The sequence below is a fragment of the Papio anubis genome, chromosome 6 (assembly GCF_008728515.1).
Source record: "Papio anubis isolate 15944 chromosome 6, Panubis1.0, whole genome shotgun sequence".
Taxonomy (NCBI): domain Eukaryota; kingdom Metazoa; phylum Chordata; class Mammalia; order Primates; family Cercopithecidae; genus Papio; species Papio anubis.
The window spans coordinates 5639692-5656736 of NC_044981.1; the positions used below are offsets into that span (position 1 = coordinate 5639692).

At 46.3% G+C, this 17045-nt stretch overlaps 1 protein-coding gene across 6 annotated transcripts in view; it reads left to right on the forward strand.

The window, feature by feature from the left end:
- Nucleotides 1-17045, forward strand: part of FARS2 (phenylalanyl-tRNA synthetase 2, mitochondrial) — a 514316-nt gene that overhangs the window by 473631 nt on the left and 23640 nt on the right. Inside the window, exon 7 of one of the 6 annotated variants that reach the window (XM_021936585.2) lies at nt 10017-11172. The exons of the other annotated variants lie outside the window; for them this stretch is intronic. Coding sequence (XP_021792277.1) covers nt 10017-10152 — 136 coding nt within the window. The 3' untranslated portion in view covers nt 10153-11172. Of the gene's footprint in view, nt 1-10016; nt 11173-17045 lie in introns of those variants that run through there. 6 annotated transcript variants of the gene reach the window in all.

The window sequence follows — 17045 nt, forward strand, 5'->3', positions numbered from 1 at the left end:
CGTAAGGAAGATCACTTAACCCAGTCCTAGATCTATTTATGTAGAAAAGGGATTTTCTAGATTACAAAGAGGTTTTTTTTAGATTTTTCTTAGATTTTCTAAGTTTTTCTTAGATTTATTTTCCAAAGATATGTCACAAGGCAGTAATTCACCATCATCAGTTAATATGTCCCAGCACAGGGCCAGCAGAGAGGAATTAAACCTCCTTCTAAGAGGAGCAAAATATTCCTCACAAAGGACAGATTATGCAAGGGTTGGCAATGCTTCAGAGGTCATGAGCGAGGTCTTCACTTGCTCACCCTTGTTAAATGGTTCTTTTGGTAGTAGTAATCTTACCTCCCCTAATCACTGCAGTGATGATTGCCAGTTCTACTGCCTACTTATGTTTCAAGCACTGTTCTGAGAGCTTTATATGGATTAACTCAGTTAATCCTTTCAGCCCTGGATGGTCTTTTAGAGATGAGGCAACTGGAACACAGCAAGGTTGAGTAACTTGCCCAATGTCACACAGCTACTGAGTGGTAGAGCTGGGACACAGACTCGCACTGCTGGCTCTGAAAGCATCAGCCCTAATGACTACATGCTCATTAGTCTGGAGAAAACACTGAGACCTGGAGCACGTGTGTGCATTCCCACCATACAGCCCGCCCCCGATGATTCTCAGGAGAGTCCGCTGATCTGAGAAAGTGACAAGCATTGGTCATTTCAGAGAAACTGGGAGTTGGGCTTTTTAAAAGAGGCATAAAGAAACTGGGAAAATGAGACTGAGTGTGTTGGACAGACCCCAGGGACTACTACTCAGAGGAAGACAAGCCCCGCTCCTGTTTTTCCTTCCTTCCTCTCTCCTCCTTCTCTTCCGTGTACCTTCTTCTTTCCCTTCTTCCTCCTCTTTGTTTTCAGCTCTCCTCTCTCCGTATAGCCCCCCAGACTCTCCTCCTCTATGGGGCTGTCTCCTTGGTCCCCTCAGAGACCATGGCCCCAGATCCTCAATCCTCTTGCTCCCCAGATTCGTTCTATGTCTCCTGCTTCTGCACTCACGCCCTGGGCTCCTGCCCCTTGGATTAGAAGCCATGGGTGCCATTCTTTGAGCACTTTTCACACACAGGAGTATGACTTTTAATGAACAGTTTTATTCTGTTGTACCCTTTTATCTCCTGCATACTCCTCTATGAGTAGCACCATGTCATAGCAGGGCAGAAGCCAGGGCGTATCGTGTACTTGGAGCTCAAAGTCCCTTTGCAGTGAAATTCCACCCAAACCTATGGATCTTTCCCTTTGGGGCACACTGTTTGATCTCTGTCTGTCTTCTCCAACATCCTTTCTCATTAAACTGAAGATCAGAAAAATGGGGCCCCTTGGTCCCTCTGAGGTCCTCAGCATTTGCTAGCCATGGCTGGGACCCTTTCCCCCTCTTGGTGTCCTAATGTGATTTATTCTTTCATGTTTCATCTGAGCTGTATGGGCCTGGCTGTATGAGACCCTCATACTCTCTGCCTCCCTATCTCCTGTGCTCCTCCTCAGGGTCCTGCTGACCCCATCACTGAGACAGCTGTCCCCGATGCTCCTCATGCACAGTTTTGTGTTCTTCTTATGTGAGTGTCCTTTCTTGTTGGATTGAAAGTTGCTTAAATAACACAGCAAACATTGCTCAGCACCTGCTGTGTACCAGCCACTATGCTGGATGCTGGGGACACAAAAGTGAAGAACAGTCCTTGAAAGTGACAGTGTCAACAAATGGCTCTAGAGCAGGGTCTGTGTCCCAGCTCTACCACATGACTGAGGGAGGTACATGTCGGTGACAGAGTGGTGAACACTGCAGCCCTCCGTGGAGGGCAGCGACCCATATGCGTTCTGCCTCCTAGGGAGGTAGTGAGGATTAGACGGGTTAAGGCTTGGGGAAGCGTTGCTGTCGGGCCTGGCACATAGCAAGCACACAACACCTGTTAGCTCTCATTGTTCTCATCTCTGTAGCTCCTCTCCCTTGCAACCCATTCCCTGAGCTTTCAGTATCAGACCACACAGATTGTGTTCCGCAAATGAATAAATGACCATGAATGAAATGAATATTGGGCCCATGGAGAGAGAATCAGAGAACTTGGAAAGAAGAGTAGACGTTCTCAGTGAGGAGGGAGGAAAGCAGCACAGTGCCGAGGGGCCGAGCCTGGGAGCAAGAACCCTGGTCTCCAGACACATCAAGCTTTCCTGCCAGGGGTCAGCTGGTCTCCAGCCCCAGTCACAAGCTCCTGGACAGCTCCCAGTGAGTCTCCTCTTCACTTCCCTCTTTCTTTTCTCCTCCAGAGATAGGACCTTTTCATACACTTCGAAAAACAAAAAATCAGGAATGATTAAAATCCTGTTCTTCTATTCACTCTGCCTTCACTTCGCATCACTTCCACCGTTGTTGAATTCTTCCTTCGTGCCACATACTGTACCAGGCTCTGAAAATGCAACCATCATGAGACAGTCCTGCCCCCACGCCCCCTTGGCTGGGTGATGCCCGGCCCAGCCTCACCTTCCACACCACCACCAATGGCCAGACAGGCGAAGGGAGGGCTTGGGCTTGGGTTCCCTTTTCCCAGGAAGAGGTTTTGTGTGATTTTAACTTATTTGCAGATAATTAACCTCAGGGTCAAAAAATCCTACCCTTCTGCCTCTGCAGAGATTGAAATTAGATTTTTGAAGAGAAGCAATTGCTGTGTAGAATTAAAAACTTCTTGATGAATACTGCCATCGTGACATGGGGAGGAAATCACAGTAGCACTTTCTGCTGTGTAATTAAAAAACCAAAAAAGCAAAGATGAATGGAATACCCACAAGTGAAAATGGGATTTGGTTTTCAACAGAGGAAATTGGAGTTCTGTCAGTTAAGCGTGGAGTGTGTCCTGAATCATTTCAAGTTACAGTAGGAGGTCACGTGGCCCATTTTCTTTAATCTATGCAATACCACGAACCAGGAAAGGTAATTTTTGCTCTAAGAAGATGTGATTTTTTTTCCATCCAAACCCTTGACTCTCCTTCCAAAATACCAAAAACATTTCATAGCCACAGGTGGGTTTATGTTTTGTTTTTGTTCTCCCTCCTCTCCACTGCCTTGCCCTAATTTTAATCACACTGACTCTCCAGTCTTTAATGGCCTTTGCTCAAGAACAAAGATTAGTAGCACAGAGTTGAGTGTTGGCAACACTGTAGAGTCCATGCTGTACCCCCCGGTCTGCTTTTTCCTCAATGTCATGAAATCAGATCAGAGATCCCATAGCTGCCACACACTGACAGGTCCCACTGACCATGGGGGACACTGGCTCCAAAGTGAGGGAGACCTGGGTTTTGGTCCCATCCTAGTTCTTTACTGTGTAACCCTGTGAAATGAGTAGCCCCTCTGGACTTCGTTTTCTTACATGTATGGAGTAGGGATTGGAATAGCCTTGCCACTGGAGTTGTTGTAAGAATTAAGTGAATGGATATATGAATGTCTAGTGCATGGTAAGTCCACAAGAAATACCTGCTATTATAATCACCTTTGCTGTTGTAAAAAGTAATCAGGGGATTCAAGAGTGCTAAATTGGTGTCATAGCTAAGGGACCTGGGATTGCCAAAACCTGCTGTGGACAATGGCCATCACTTCTTGGCAAGTTCCAGTGGCAGATGGAAATACAGCCCTGTATCATTCTGAGAATTCTAGAAAGCTAGGCTGGAGCAGGACCCCTGTCCTAAAGGCCAAAGAGACCTCTTCCTGCCCGCCACAGACCAGCACTTGGGGTCTGACCACCGGAGCACAAGAGCCTGCAATCCTGAATCCCCATTATCCTGAGAAAGGAAGCCATGGCCAGCTCTTGTCCTATAGGAAAGAGCTGGTCCTCTTTAGGACTTCAAGCACATGGGAGAAGGAAGCAAGCCTTGGGCTTTCAGTCTTCTTTCCACTGTGACGTAAAGCAAGGAGAGGGTGTCAGGAGGGGCCGTGCATCTGTGGGCACCGTCGCAACACATGGCAAGCATGTGCTCTCTAGTTTAGAGCCAGCTGGCCCCAGAATCTGACCCTTCAGATCAGAATCCCTCTCTGTAGAGAGGGAGCAGAGAGATGATGGTGATGACGGCAGGGAACACTTATGTAGCACTTAACATAGCCAGATAGTAGTTTAAATGCCTCATATAAATTATCTTACTGAATCTTCTTAATAACCCTTTGATATAGGCATTATATTATATTCATCTTATACCTAGAGAAATTGACACAAAATGAGGACAGTTCATTAGAGCCTGGAGAGTTCTTCGGTAAATAAGAGGGACAGATAGATAGGTTGATAGATAGATAGATAGATAGATAGAATTTGTATCTATAGTGTAGATAGAAACTGTATCTGTCTGTCGCACAGATAGAAACCGTTAGTATAGTATACTATATCTAGCTATAGGTAGTTAATTCTTCTCCTCACAACTGCTGCATCCAAAAAGACCAACCCAATAAACTAAGCAGCTTTCTAGAAGATTCACTCCACATTTATTGCAAGATGTGTCACCTGGTCATTTTGTGGATTATATTAAAATGCAAAAAAGTGTTATTAGTTATTAATTTTAAAACAAAGGCTAGAAACTTTAATTTTCAGTTTAGCTGCAAGGGCTTTTTTACTCTATGTACCCCTGGCTACATTTATTATACATTTATCATAAATTTATTATAGAATTTTAATCTATGCAATATGGCTATGTATGAATGACTGAGAGGTTAAGTAACTTACTCAAGGCCACAGAGCTAATAAATAGCAGAACTGTAATTTGATTCTGGATTCTCTGATTCTGTCAGCTGCTATTTCCACATCATTTTCCTGTGATCCTTCCCTTGGTGTGTGTAGCTCACCAGGTCACACTAGTGGACTGGACCAAGGAAAATGCTAGATACTCGGTGACTAAGGGCTTGGAGCTTTGGAGGAAGACGGGTCCAGGCCCACTCCCAACTCCGCCCGCTCCATCGCTCCTTGCTCCCTGGGTACTTGACCTCCCGGGGCCTCCGTTTCTCTCGAGACTGTTATGAGGATCAGATGAAAGAAAGCTGTGAAGTGTCAGCACAGAAGTGGTCACTGTGGTTATAATTAATAGTACACCATACAGTCCTGGCTGTTTTCTCCCAGGAATTTTTTATCTTTTACCTGCTAATAAAACAGTATGAAGTCTGAAAGGCCTTTGTGAAGCTCTGAATATTTACTGTTAATAACCGCAGTCAATAGTGGTAATGTTCTAGCCCTTCAAATTCACTGTTTGGGATCTGCCTCCTTCCCCAGCCTGTGGAACACACCCTGTGGGGCTGGACCTGTCTGTGGCGCCATGCTTTGTGCTGTCCCATGCTGACTTGCCAAAAATCATAAGGAAGTTAAGAGTGTCCTGACAGCCACTGATGTTCTTCTTTTAGAAGACTCTTCTCAAGAAGATTGGAGAGCTGGCTTAAACCATTTAGGAAGTGAGAAGGATGTTAGATGAGTTATTTGTTGCTGCAGAATGAATTACCTCCCAAAACAGAGGGGCTTAGCGGATTGATTCTGGCTGTGGATTTCTCATGGGGTTGCAGCCAAGATGTCAGCTGATGCTACAGGAGTCCGAAGGCTCAACTGGGGCTGGAGGACCCCCTTCCCAGCTCAGTCGACTGTGCCAGGAAAGGCTTGGTTCCTCCCTGGCTGTCGGTCAGAGACCTCAGCTCCTTACCACCTGGGCTCCTCCACAGGGCAAGCATGGCAGCTGTATTCCCCAGGGAGTGGCCCAAGAGCGGGCAGAGGCCACGGGTCTTGTATAGCCTGGCTTTGGAAGTGACACACCATCACTTCCGCCATATTCTCCTGAACACACAGACCGACCCTGGTCCAGTGTGGGAGGGACCACACAAGACAGGAACACGAGGAGGGGGGATCTTTAGGGGGCATCTCTGGAGTTTGCCACCTCAGGTGGCACATTCTCGTCTCTGGAGAGCTGAGAGAATTCTCCTCCTCCTCCTCACAACTGTTGCCTCTAAAAAGACCAGCCCAAATAGGGCGGGCAGCCCTTCAGAATAAGGTTATGTCCACGTTTATTCTAAGACATGTCACCTGATTTTTTTTTTTGGATTATATTCAAGTGCAAAAAGCTCAACCGATATTAGTTTAAAAACAAGCTAGAAACTATTTTTCCAGTTTAACCTCAAGGGATTTTTTTTTAAAAAATTACATGTACCCCTGGCTATTTATCATAGAAATGGCTGCACATCTTTAAATATAGACCAGCATGAATTCAACTCTTGCATAAATTTAAACCACATAGGTGCTAGAATACCCTTTTTTTAAATCCAGAAGGGAGAGTTATCTAAGAGTGATGGGTAAGTACATGGCAAACCAATTTACTACCTCAGCTGCTGTAATGTGGAATAATTTGCATCCCATCTCACTCATCTCTCTTCTGTCCCCACCATTCCCATTAGCACGTGAGTTTGCTCCCTTCCTCTCGCCCTCCGCACTAAGCCAGATTATTCTGGATGAAAACATTCATTTAAATTTACTGTACTTTCCCTTTGCCCTATGAATTAATGTAAGGAAATGAAATCAGACTTCATAGGTACCATATATTAGCAACACAGATGAGCTTGCATGAAGGGAGATCACATAGTTGCTTCCATCGGAACTAAAATTGAGCTTCAAAAACCTCACAGAAATACACTCACAGCCGCTCAAAAGGGATCCTGAAAGGCAATGGGGGAAACAAGAAATAGAACAGGCTTTAGAAATAAGATCCTGGCCGGGCGCAATGGCTCACGCCTATAATCCCAGCACTTTGGGAGGCCGAGGCGGGTGGATCACGAGGTCAGGAGTTCAAGACCAGCCTGGCCAACATAGTGAAACCCCGTCTCTACTAAAAATGCAAAAACTAACGGTACATGGTGGCACATGCCTGTAGTCCTAGCTACTCGAGAGGCTAAGGCAGGAGAATTGCTTGAATCCAGGAGGCGGAAGTTGCGGTGAGCCAGGATTGTGCTACTGCACTCCAGCCTGGGCGACAGAGCGAGACTCTGTCTCAAAAAGAAATAAGATCCTATGGGAAGGGAAGTGAGCCCCTCCCTGCTTTCTGGAATAGTGTGAGTGGCAGATGGCATTGGTCAGCTGACCTAGCCCGCATGCATAACTTCCCCGTCCCAGCCTAGAGGTGGTCATGTGACCCAGTTTTGGCCAGTGAGAATAAGCAGAGGTTTCTGGGCGAGGTCTCCTGAGGACTGTCTGTCATGCCCCTTTGGCCTTTCACCATGTATCCCTTCTTCCATCTCTCTGTGCATTGCTGATGGGAGGACTGGAGAGGGAGCAGCCGTCTTGTAAACCATGAAGACAGTGGCTTGCTTCCTAAGGATGGTGGAACAGAAAGAAGAGCCCGGATTCCCCGTGGCACCATTAGTAGTTGCTTTGGTCTGCATACCTTCAGAATCTGTTGTTGTTATTGTCGTCGTTGTTGTTTAGAGAGCACATCTTGCTCTGTCACCCAGGCTGGAGTGCAGTGGTGCAATCTTGGCTCACTTTTATAATCTTGAACTCTTAGGCTCACGCAATCCTTCCACTTCAGCTTTTCTGAGTACGTGGCACTACAGATGCACACCACCACACCCAGCTAATTTTTTAATTTTTTTGTAGAGACAGGGTCTCACTATGTTGCCCAGGCTGGTCTCAAACTCCAGGCTCAAGCAATCTTCCTGCCTTGGCCTCCCAAAGTGCTGGGATTACAGGCATGAGCACCACACCCAGCTACTTCTGGAATTTTTTTAATGTGTCCTTTTTCTTTTGTTGAATGCAGCTGCCCTCATCAGAAGTGACACACTATGCCAGAGCTCTGAAGAGATTGAATATGTTGCTCTACTGCAAACAGTCAGAGGAAATAGAACCCTAAAAGATATATGAATAGAACAGGTTCTTTGAGTGTACATTACTACAATCCAAAGTGAGGTCAATGAATAAGAGATTCAGAATATGTCCAGAGATGAATGACAGAGAGCATCGTCATTTCTTAGAAGTAAAACAGCAAGGAGAACAAGAGTTTTTCCTGTTTACTGGGTACAAAGCCATCTACATAATTATAAGGGATGTTTTTATTGCCAGAAACATCTAACTTTTATAAAAGCTTAAAGTAGTTTTTTTATCATTATTTCTGTAAAATGTTTTTATTAAAGGAAACACCATATGGTAACAGCAAGAAGAGTTGGTTACGAGTCACGAAGCTAGTCAGATTTCTTTCCAACAGTTAAAATCAAAAAACTTAACACAGACCCTACATTTAGAAAAAAAAAAAAAAAGCAGTTTCAAGACTCCTGAAAGCATAAAACTTTAATCAAAGAGTTGTGTGTGTATTGTTGCTGGTTTTTTTCATTTTCTAGGATGCAAGACAAAATCTTGGAACACTTAGGGGTTATATTCATAATATTTAACAGCCAGCACAGCCTAGGCAATGACTCGTCAGAGCAGGCATCAGTCATGCAACATTGTCTCATGAAAAGGCTCTCCCTCGTGCTGGTCCTTGTCACACCTGCCCTCCTTACCCCCACCATCACTGCCCTCTGGCAACCACTAATCTGTTTTCCATCTCTATACTTTTGTCCCTTTAAGACTATTATGTACATGGAGTCATACTCTATGTGACCTTTTGAGATAGGCCTTTTGCGCTCAACATAATGCCCTTGGGATTCATCCAAGTTGTTGCGTGTATCAAAAAAATGAAGAATCCTGGCCAGATGCAGTGGTTCGTGCCTGTAATCCCAGTGCTATGGGTGGCCAAAGTAGGAGGATTGCTTGAGATCAGGAGTTCAAGACCAGCCTGGGCAACATAGTGAGACCCCATCTCTAAAAAAAAAAAATTATAATTAAAAAAAATCAAGAATCCTAACTTCTAGCACAGCCATTTCCAATTTTGGCAAAGTTGGAACACTGACCTGTTGTTTGATCAGTTATTCCCTGGGAAGCAATAATAAAAACCAAAATAAAGCAGTGGGTTATTTTTTATGTTTAAAATTAATTAAAAATGGCTTAGGAGGAGGAATTTGTGGCCTGGGCCCTCCGGTGCCCAATGGCCTGTGTGTAGGAGGCAGGACCAGCTTCATGGGAAATGTCTACAAGACATTTCTCAGGCTACCAGCGACCACTTTGCTTCTTACAGCAAAACTCTGGAGTGTTAGAAAATAATCTGCCTTCTAAATCTTCTTCTGTAGTCCTTGCTTTGGATCCAGGAGGACAGTGGATGAGGGGTTCCCCTACCCAGAACGGTAGGTCAGGCAGGACAGCGCCTGGTGCTGCCACAAGGTCACATGGCCTTTGTGAGCAAAGGCAGGGGAGTTGACCTGGGTCTACATCCAGACCTCCCTCTTCTTGGAGCCTGTCATGTCCCTGCCACCCCACTAAACACACTGCTTGCATCGTTTGATTTAATCCCATCAACAACTGTATGAGATGGATACTGTTGCTAACCCAATTATACAGGCAAAGCAATTATGGCTTAGAAAAATTAACACGTCAAGGTCATGTAGCAAAGCCAGGACTTAAACCAAGGTTCAAAGGCCCCCAGAGTCCATGCTTCTGACCACTGCATGGTTTTAGTCCAAAGTGAAGAACAGGTCAAAGCCCCTATATACAGTGGCATCTGACCGCTGTGTGCTGGTAGGGAACGTGTCCTGGGAACACTGGAAGTCTAGAGCATCTCCTCCAGACTTACCATGGGTCCCCTTCTGTCGTGGGTTAGGGCCCTTCAAAGCCTCTTCATCTCAGGCGTGATAAATACAGGAAAGTTTCAGCTGTTACTTAAAAGTAAGGAAACCGTCCAAAATAAGTTTTCTGGGAGCCTCGTTGTAGAGCGGCCTGCCTTGATGGTTTTTTGAAATACATTTGACCTTTGAGGCCATTTTAATTTTTACCAACGAGGTAAGTAAATAGTAAAGATTTCTTAAGCCTGTTGATGCACCGCCTGTGCAAGGGTTGTTCCTAATCAAAATGAAGTACCAAGTGAGGTTTTCATTTTTTCTTTTTTCGAAAAAGCAAAATCCATCAGCTTGGCTTCAGCAACCCCACTGCGGATATTTACAAACCTCCCTCCCAGGCTTGTCGTGGAGCCACAGACGCCCCCGTTTCCAGATGCTGTGTTCTCCGATTGCTCACCGCTTACCTGCAGTAAGAAAGCACAGCTCCACTGTGCTTCACCTGGGCAAAGAGAAACCCTCCTGGAGCCCTGCCTTTTATCCCCAGGAAGCAAGCACACATTGTCCAGGAAATTGAAGGCAGGGAAACAACTCGTTAGTCTGTAACCTGGGAGGAACAGCACCACTGCTGGAGACTTCAGCGCTCCAGGATCCGCGTTGCACTTCATTCCCAGGCTCCGTCTTTTGTAGGCCAGTGCCTTTGAGAAGATAACTGCTGGCACACTCTGCCCTACGTAGCCTGTTCTCCTTACCAGGAGCCTTATCGAGGCAGAATATTCACGACAGCCTACTGGATCTACTAAAGGGAAAATGGACTCACTTCTGACCGCCACACTGTTCAAACAAGTCAGTGCTATCACAGACCGCGGCAGGGTCCCCCAGGGCCTCTCGGGAAATGCCTGTCCTTCCTCCCACACCAGCCTCTGCATCCCAAGAGAGTTGGTGCACATCCAAATCTTAAAGCATCCCGAGAGTTGGTGAACTAATTCCTGGTAAAACCAACAGTCATTTTAAGTTTGAGGAAGAAAAGTTTAACCAGGTTCTAGTAAGATTCACATTTTTAGCTTTTGTTCTTCCAGCTGACTCTGTGCACTGGGCCCACAGTTGTACAGAGAGTTACCCTCTGCTGGCTGCACGGGAGATGCACAGGGCATGTGGATGCTATGGGAATGGAGAGCATTGGCCATACAGCAGCTCTGCCTATGATGCCATGTCTTTCCCTGCCCTTCTGTCTGTTCTGCGTGTTTCCAGGTCTCCTGTTGATTCGTCCACACTATGCACAGGATTAGGATGCCCAGCAGCTGGGAGAGCCTCTCCAGGGTGTGGTTCGGCTGATATTACAAGTGACCCTTGCTCACTTCTGTACCTTTGCTTCCACGGGGCCACCCCCGTGGGGTCTACAGCCCCTGTGAGTATGCACCAGCAGCCAGGCCTGCACAACAGCCTCCTGGCTTGGCTGCGCTGAGGGACTCCTTTGGTTTTTTTTGTTTGTTTTTTTCAGACAGCGTCTGGCTCTGTCGCCCAGGCTGGAGCACAGTGGCACGATCTCAGCTCACTGCAACCTCCGCCTGCTGGGTTCAAGCCATTTTCCTGCCTCAGCCTCCTGTGTAGCTGGGATTACAGGCACGTGCCACCATGCCCAGTTAATTTTTGTATTTTTTAGTAGAGACGGGGTTTCACCATGTTGACCAGGCTGGTCTTGAACTCCTGACCTCAAGTGATCCGCCTACCTCAGCCTCCCAAAGTGCTGGGATCACAGGCGTGAGCCACCACGCCCGGCTGGAACTTCTCTTTAATTATCAGGGCCTCTGTGTCAACAGGCTCCTGGGATATATCCTCAGTCTCTGTCTCTGATATCTCAGCCATCTATTCTGCCCAAGACAGAAAGTTTATCTGTAGATCTGGCCTTGGGAACAACAGATCAGAGTCTCAATTCTAAGATGAATGGATACGTTGACATCAGCTTTTGCCCCAGGGTTGCCCGCTCCCACATTCTTTCTTATTATTTGGTTACCAAGATGCTCACATGCAGCCGGCATTTCATGTCCCATAGATCCAGTTTGGGGTGCAGCTTTCACCCTTCCACAATTTGCTTTTAATAGTCACACTTTCCTCCCATCTCTTACTTCGAAACCTTCTCTCTGCATTGTTTCTCTTCCCATATTTCTTATCCCTTTCATTCTAAACAGTTTCTTCAAAAGAACAAAGTCGGTTAGTCTACGGGAGGAGGGCAGGGAGAGGGATGACAATTCTGAAGAATTCTAGTAGGTTGTTTTTTTTGCTAAGCACACAGTATTTTTTCCCCATTATATGTAGCACCTTCTAAGCACTGACTTCAGTGAGAATTTCACTGGTAGAAAGCTTTTAGAATTGGAGACCTTTGTTGTTTTTTCTGTACAAAGTTTCCTCTTATTTTTTATCTGGCAGAGTTTGTCATTTGGTTTTCTTGGTTTGGTTGGTTGGTTGCATTTTCCTATCCTCGCACGACCCCGCCACTTCCACTCTTCTGCCTGCCTCTTGCTTTTTGAGTGTCTGAAAAAAAGAAGATATGTTTGAGGGTATTGCAAACAAGGAAAAATCATCAGGTGACATTGTTCTGAACTGGTAAACTTTCTATCCCATAAGAGTTTCTTTAAATAGAAAAAAAAACGACATAATATTGAAGGAATTCTTGGATCTAGGAGGAAGGGAGCAAGTATCCACAGCCCTGCGAGGAAATGGGCTCCCGATACTCCTGAGAGAATGTGCGTGTTTCCTGAAGGCCAGCAGGGTACCTCCAGGGGTGCGTGTGTTTGTGTGAGGGTGGAGTGGGGTGTATATAAGGCTCACAGGGCAGGGGCAGGATATATGGGCTCCAAAAATCAAGGGCATTATCAATTTTGCCTTGTAGGCTCTGTCCAGGTATTTGAATTTTGAAAATCTCTCCAGGCTGTCATCTCGAGCTCTCTTGGGAACCTTTAAGGATGCCAATATCTTATTAAATGGCAACCAAAGCTCCCTTTTGAACCTTTCACTTTTCTCATCTCTAAAATTCTCTTGATGGACCAGCCTCAAGTTGGTGACTCACATCCTTCAAATGGCCACACTGGAAATGGCGGAGACGTCCTTTCACCCACCCTAGCCCTAACACTGGAATCTATAGCCCACCCTGTTTTGGGGGTGCTGGCCACAAGCTCTGGATGCCAACAGACGAGGCCAGGACCTTGTATCACCTTCCTGGCAGTGGCTGAAAGGCCACAGTGTTTGTATTGATTTACAGGAGCGCTTCCCAGTTTTGTTGTCCCTTTGCAACTGTACCAAACAGCTTGAATATTAGAAGGTGAAAGCCATGCTCTATAATAACCTTATGAAAGTTTCATGCTAGCATTTGATCAGTAACAAGCCTGGCTTAGAACAAAACCATGTTCCTTCGAATGCTGTGGTTGAAGGCTCACACTGGCACCGAAGCTGTTTTCACGTTCCGGCGGCCTCATAAGGGAGCACACTGTTGGTAGACGCCACTGTGTGGAGGAGTTGGGGGAGAGAGAGGATGAATGGAAGCTTGGAAAGCATTGTCATCGAAAACATGCTGAGTTTAAAGTCAGCTGTTTCACTCTCCTTGGAGGAAGTTAAAAACAAAGGTATTCTATCAGCAGGCATTGAATAACTGTCTCCTTATTTACGCTATTACACAGTAATAGTTTCCACTCATTGAGTGCTAATCACATATGTGTGGGTCACACTCACTGTGCATTTCTCCTCAACGTCCTTCCTGTCTTACCTCTTATATAGGAGCTCGGCCATTTGAGGCATTGACCCCAGCTTTCTCACCAGGTCTCAGTCGGTGCACACTACTTCCTGTGGGACAGGATTGGTTTAGGAACAGGGGATAACCCAAATGGGAACAGTGGTTTGTGAGGGGAAGGTGTGCGAGATCTGAGGACCTCTGGGAGTGATGCCTTACTCTGGAGAGAGAAGCCTGGGGAGGCTGAGCAGCTGGGCCTGTTATAGGCCCAGGGACGAAGCTGCCACAAAGAAGACAGCAGAGGTGAACAGGGGTGGAGAGACCAAGCCAGAACCACTGCGGTAAGACAACCCTGCCCTCCTCCTCATGAATCGAATTCAGTCCAACACAGTTCTGCATCCTTTGAAGCTGTTTGGATTGGAAATTCTGTTACCCACAGCCAACAGTATGTTCGCACTGGTAACAATCAGTGTGTAAGTAAATCACCCATGACAGCAGTCTTCTGAGATAAGTACCATTAAGTCTCCGTTTATAGATGAGGAAGCGGAGGCTTTGTGGGGTTAGTTAACTTTTCCAGATCACAGGACTAGGTAGCAGAGCTGGGATACAAACCCAGTTCTATCTGATTCCCAAGCCTGCCTCCTCTGCCCCGCGGTTTCTGTCTGTTCCCACATCCTCACCAGCTGATCGTCGGGAAGGTGCTCACTTTCTGGGAAGCAGGAGGAAACCCGCTCTGGTTCTGCCCTTGAGCCAAAATGGATAAAGGCCAGAGCACAGGGCACGTGGTCAGTGGCTTCTGCAACACACCTCACAGCTCAGGGCAGTTCTGTGATTGGCACATAGCCAAGGAAACCTAACAGGAGGCAGTACATTAAATCTTTCAGTCCCTTTTATGGCTAGCTATAACACACATGCATAAAAATGCATAAAAAATAAATATACGATATAATGAACAATTATAAAAACAATGCCCAAATCAAGAACTGTTTGAATTTGGCAATTAAACATTGGTGGCAAAGGAAATCAAGATGGTCATCCTGGCCTAGTCACGACATTACCTATACCTGTAGCATTGACACTTTTTTTTTTTTTTTTGAGATGGAGTCTCACTGTGTCACCCAGGCTGGAGGCAGTGTAATGGATCTCAGCCTCACTGCAAACTCCACCTCCTGGGTTCACGCATTCTCCTGCCTCACCTCCCAAGTAGTTGGGACTACAGGTGCCTCGCCACCTCACACCCGGCCAATTTTTGTATTTTTAGTAGAGACGGGGTTTCACCATGTTAGCCAGGATGGTCTCGATCTCCTGACCTTGTGATCTGCCCGCCTCGGCCTCCCAAAGTGCTGGGATTACAGGCGTGAGCCACCGCGCCCGGCCCGCATTTGACACTCTTTAGGAAAAGTAATGGTGTTTATACCCTAGTCTGTATACCATTCATGCCACAACGAACATCCACAAATATACCCACAAAATGCTATCCTAGAAAAGAGCCATTAATGAAATAAAACTGACTGAGTCAGGGCAATAGCAGCAATGAAGCTATTATTAGCCCTGTTCTACTTTCTATCTCTCGTGATGCCAAATTCTCAGGGAAAATGGCCCCGAAAGTGATTTCTTGGAAATCCAAAGTTAGAGAGTGGTTTCCAAGACCATTAGAAGGGACATCTGTCATGCCACCCATGGCCTTGTGCCAGCCAGAGCACACTAACATTTGAGGCGGGCCATCTTAAATAGATACACTTCAGTATGTGTGTCTGTGCTTTAATGATCTTTTTATTTTTCAGGAGATATCCTGCATAGATAAATACCCATTTCTGATTGTGTATATCTCTTGTAATTGATTCTGTATTAGCTCTTTTCAAAGACAGTGTAATCAAAAAGTCTGCAGAATGTCCATTGGCTACAAATAAGAGAATAAATAAATCAATGGGTCTTTCTTATTTTGAGACAGGGTCTCGCTCTGTCACCCAGCCTGGAGTGCAGTGGCGTAATCTTGATTCACTTCTGCCTCCACCTCCTGTGATCAAGCGATCCTCCCACCTCAGCCTTCTGAGTAGCTGGGACTACAAGGCACGCACCACCACGCCTGGTTAATTTTTTGTATTTTGTGTAGATATGAGGTCTTACTATGTTGCCCAGTCTGGTCTGAAACTCCAGGGGTCAATTCATCCTCCCACCTCGGCCTCACAAAGTGCTGGGATTACAGGTGTGAACCACTGCACCCCGCCAATCAATAGGTCTTTACAGCCACCTTTATATCAGAGTGAGCCCTCTGTGACCCTGTATGGTACAGAGTCGGAGGAGAACCCTGGGGAGACCTCTCCGTTGGAAGGAACCCCAAAAGCCTGTGAGGAGGCAGCAAGCCTCCAACTGCGTCCTGTAATTATGAGATGGATTAATAAGGATTAATAAGGATGCTCCTTTCCAATTCATATTTTAGCCCTTCTTTAGAGTCTTCAATTAAAATGATTTTTAAAAATTCTAGTCCTGATGATTCTTTTCATTATTTTAATTACTAAGGTAATCTATTTGACACCTTACATTCCCAGGCAGCCGGCAGATAATTATCCTTTTACACTGCTGAGACCAACCCAAAGCCAGGCAGCCTTTCCACTAGGAGCAGTCAGAGCCTGCCCTCATGAACAAAGACAGTGACATGATGGCCACGTGGTCCTTAGATGGTGTGTGGAAGAGGGGATTTTAAAGAGCGTGTGTCTGTGTGTGTGCACTGTTCTTCCATACAGAAGGTGTCTGCTTTATGTGTTTCACAACGGCAGGTTTTTGTCTGCTTGCCACACATTCATTTGCACTTTGAGTGCAATCCAGACAGCAGCATTCTGTCCCCCTTGTCGTTGAGGTCCTGCCACTCAGAGTCCCCCAGCCAAGCAGGGTGACAGGGTGCTCTTCGAGTTTTCAAACCAAAGTTCTTTGCAAGCAGCATCTCCTTGGGCCGAGGAATTCAGTGAATATTGTCCTGGCCTCCAGGTGGCAGCAGGATTTGGCTGGTGAGATTGGAGGCTCTGTCAGGAGGAAGCAGAGTGGAGAATAGGCAGAGGTGGGGGTGGGGGCTGAGCTTCCTTAGGGCAAGGGTCAGGTCTTATTCTTCCTTGTCGCCTCAGTCAGTGCATGGGACTGTGCACATCACTAACAGTGATCAGTATCAATATCTGCTAATACTGATTAAACCCTTGCTGTTTGCCAGGGTCAAAGACAAGAGAAGAGAACAAAACTAAGGAGAAAGCTCTGTGCGTGTACAGCTGACAAGTGGGGAAAGGCAGACCATAAAATAAATGGGGAACATATGTAGGACCTTTAGATTGGGATGGGAGAGCGTGTGCACTTTTAAATGGGACAGTCAGGGAAGGCTGTGCAGAGATGGTGACAGCTGAGCAAAGACATGCAGCAGTGGGCCAGCTGGAGACTGGGAAGAGCATTCTAGACAGAAGGAGCAGCGGCTGCAAAGGGGATGGCAGCAGCATGCCCCAAGTTTGAGGAACAGGCGGTGGTACCATGGACACCAGCCAAGAGAGGCCACAGCAGTTAGAGCAGGGTCCGTGATGGGCGTTGCAAGAGATAAGGTCAGGAAGAACAGGCGGGAGCCAGATCACATGGGCTTGTGGGCATTGAAAGGACGGCCTCTACTCT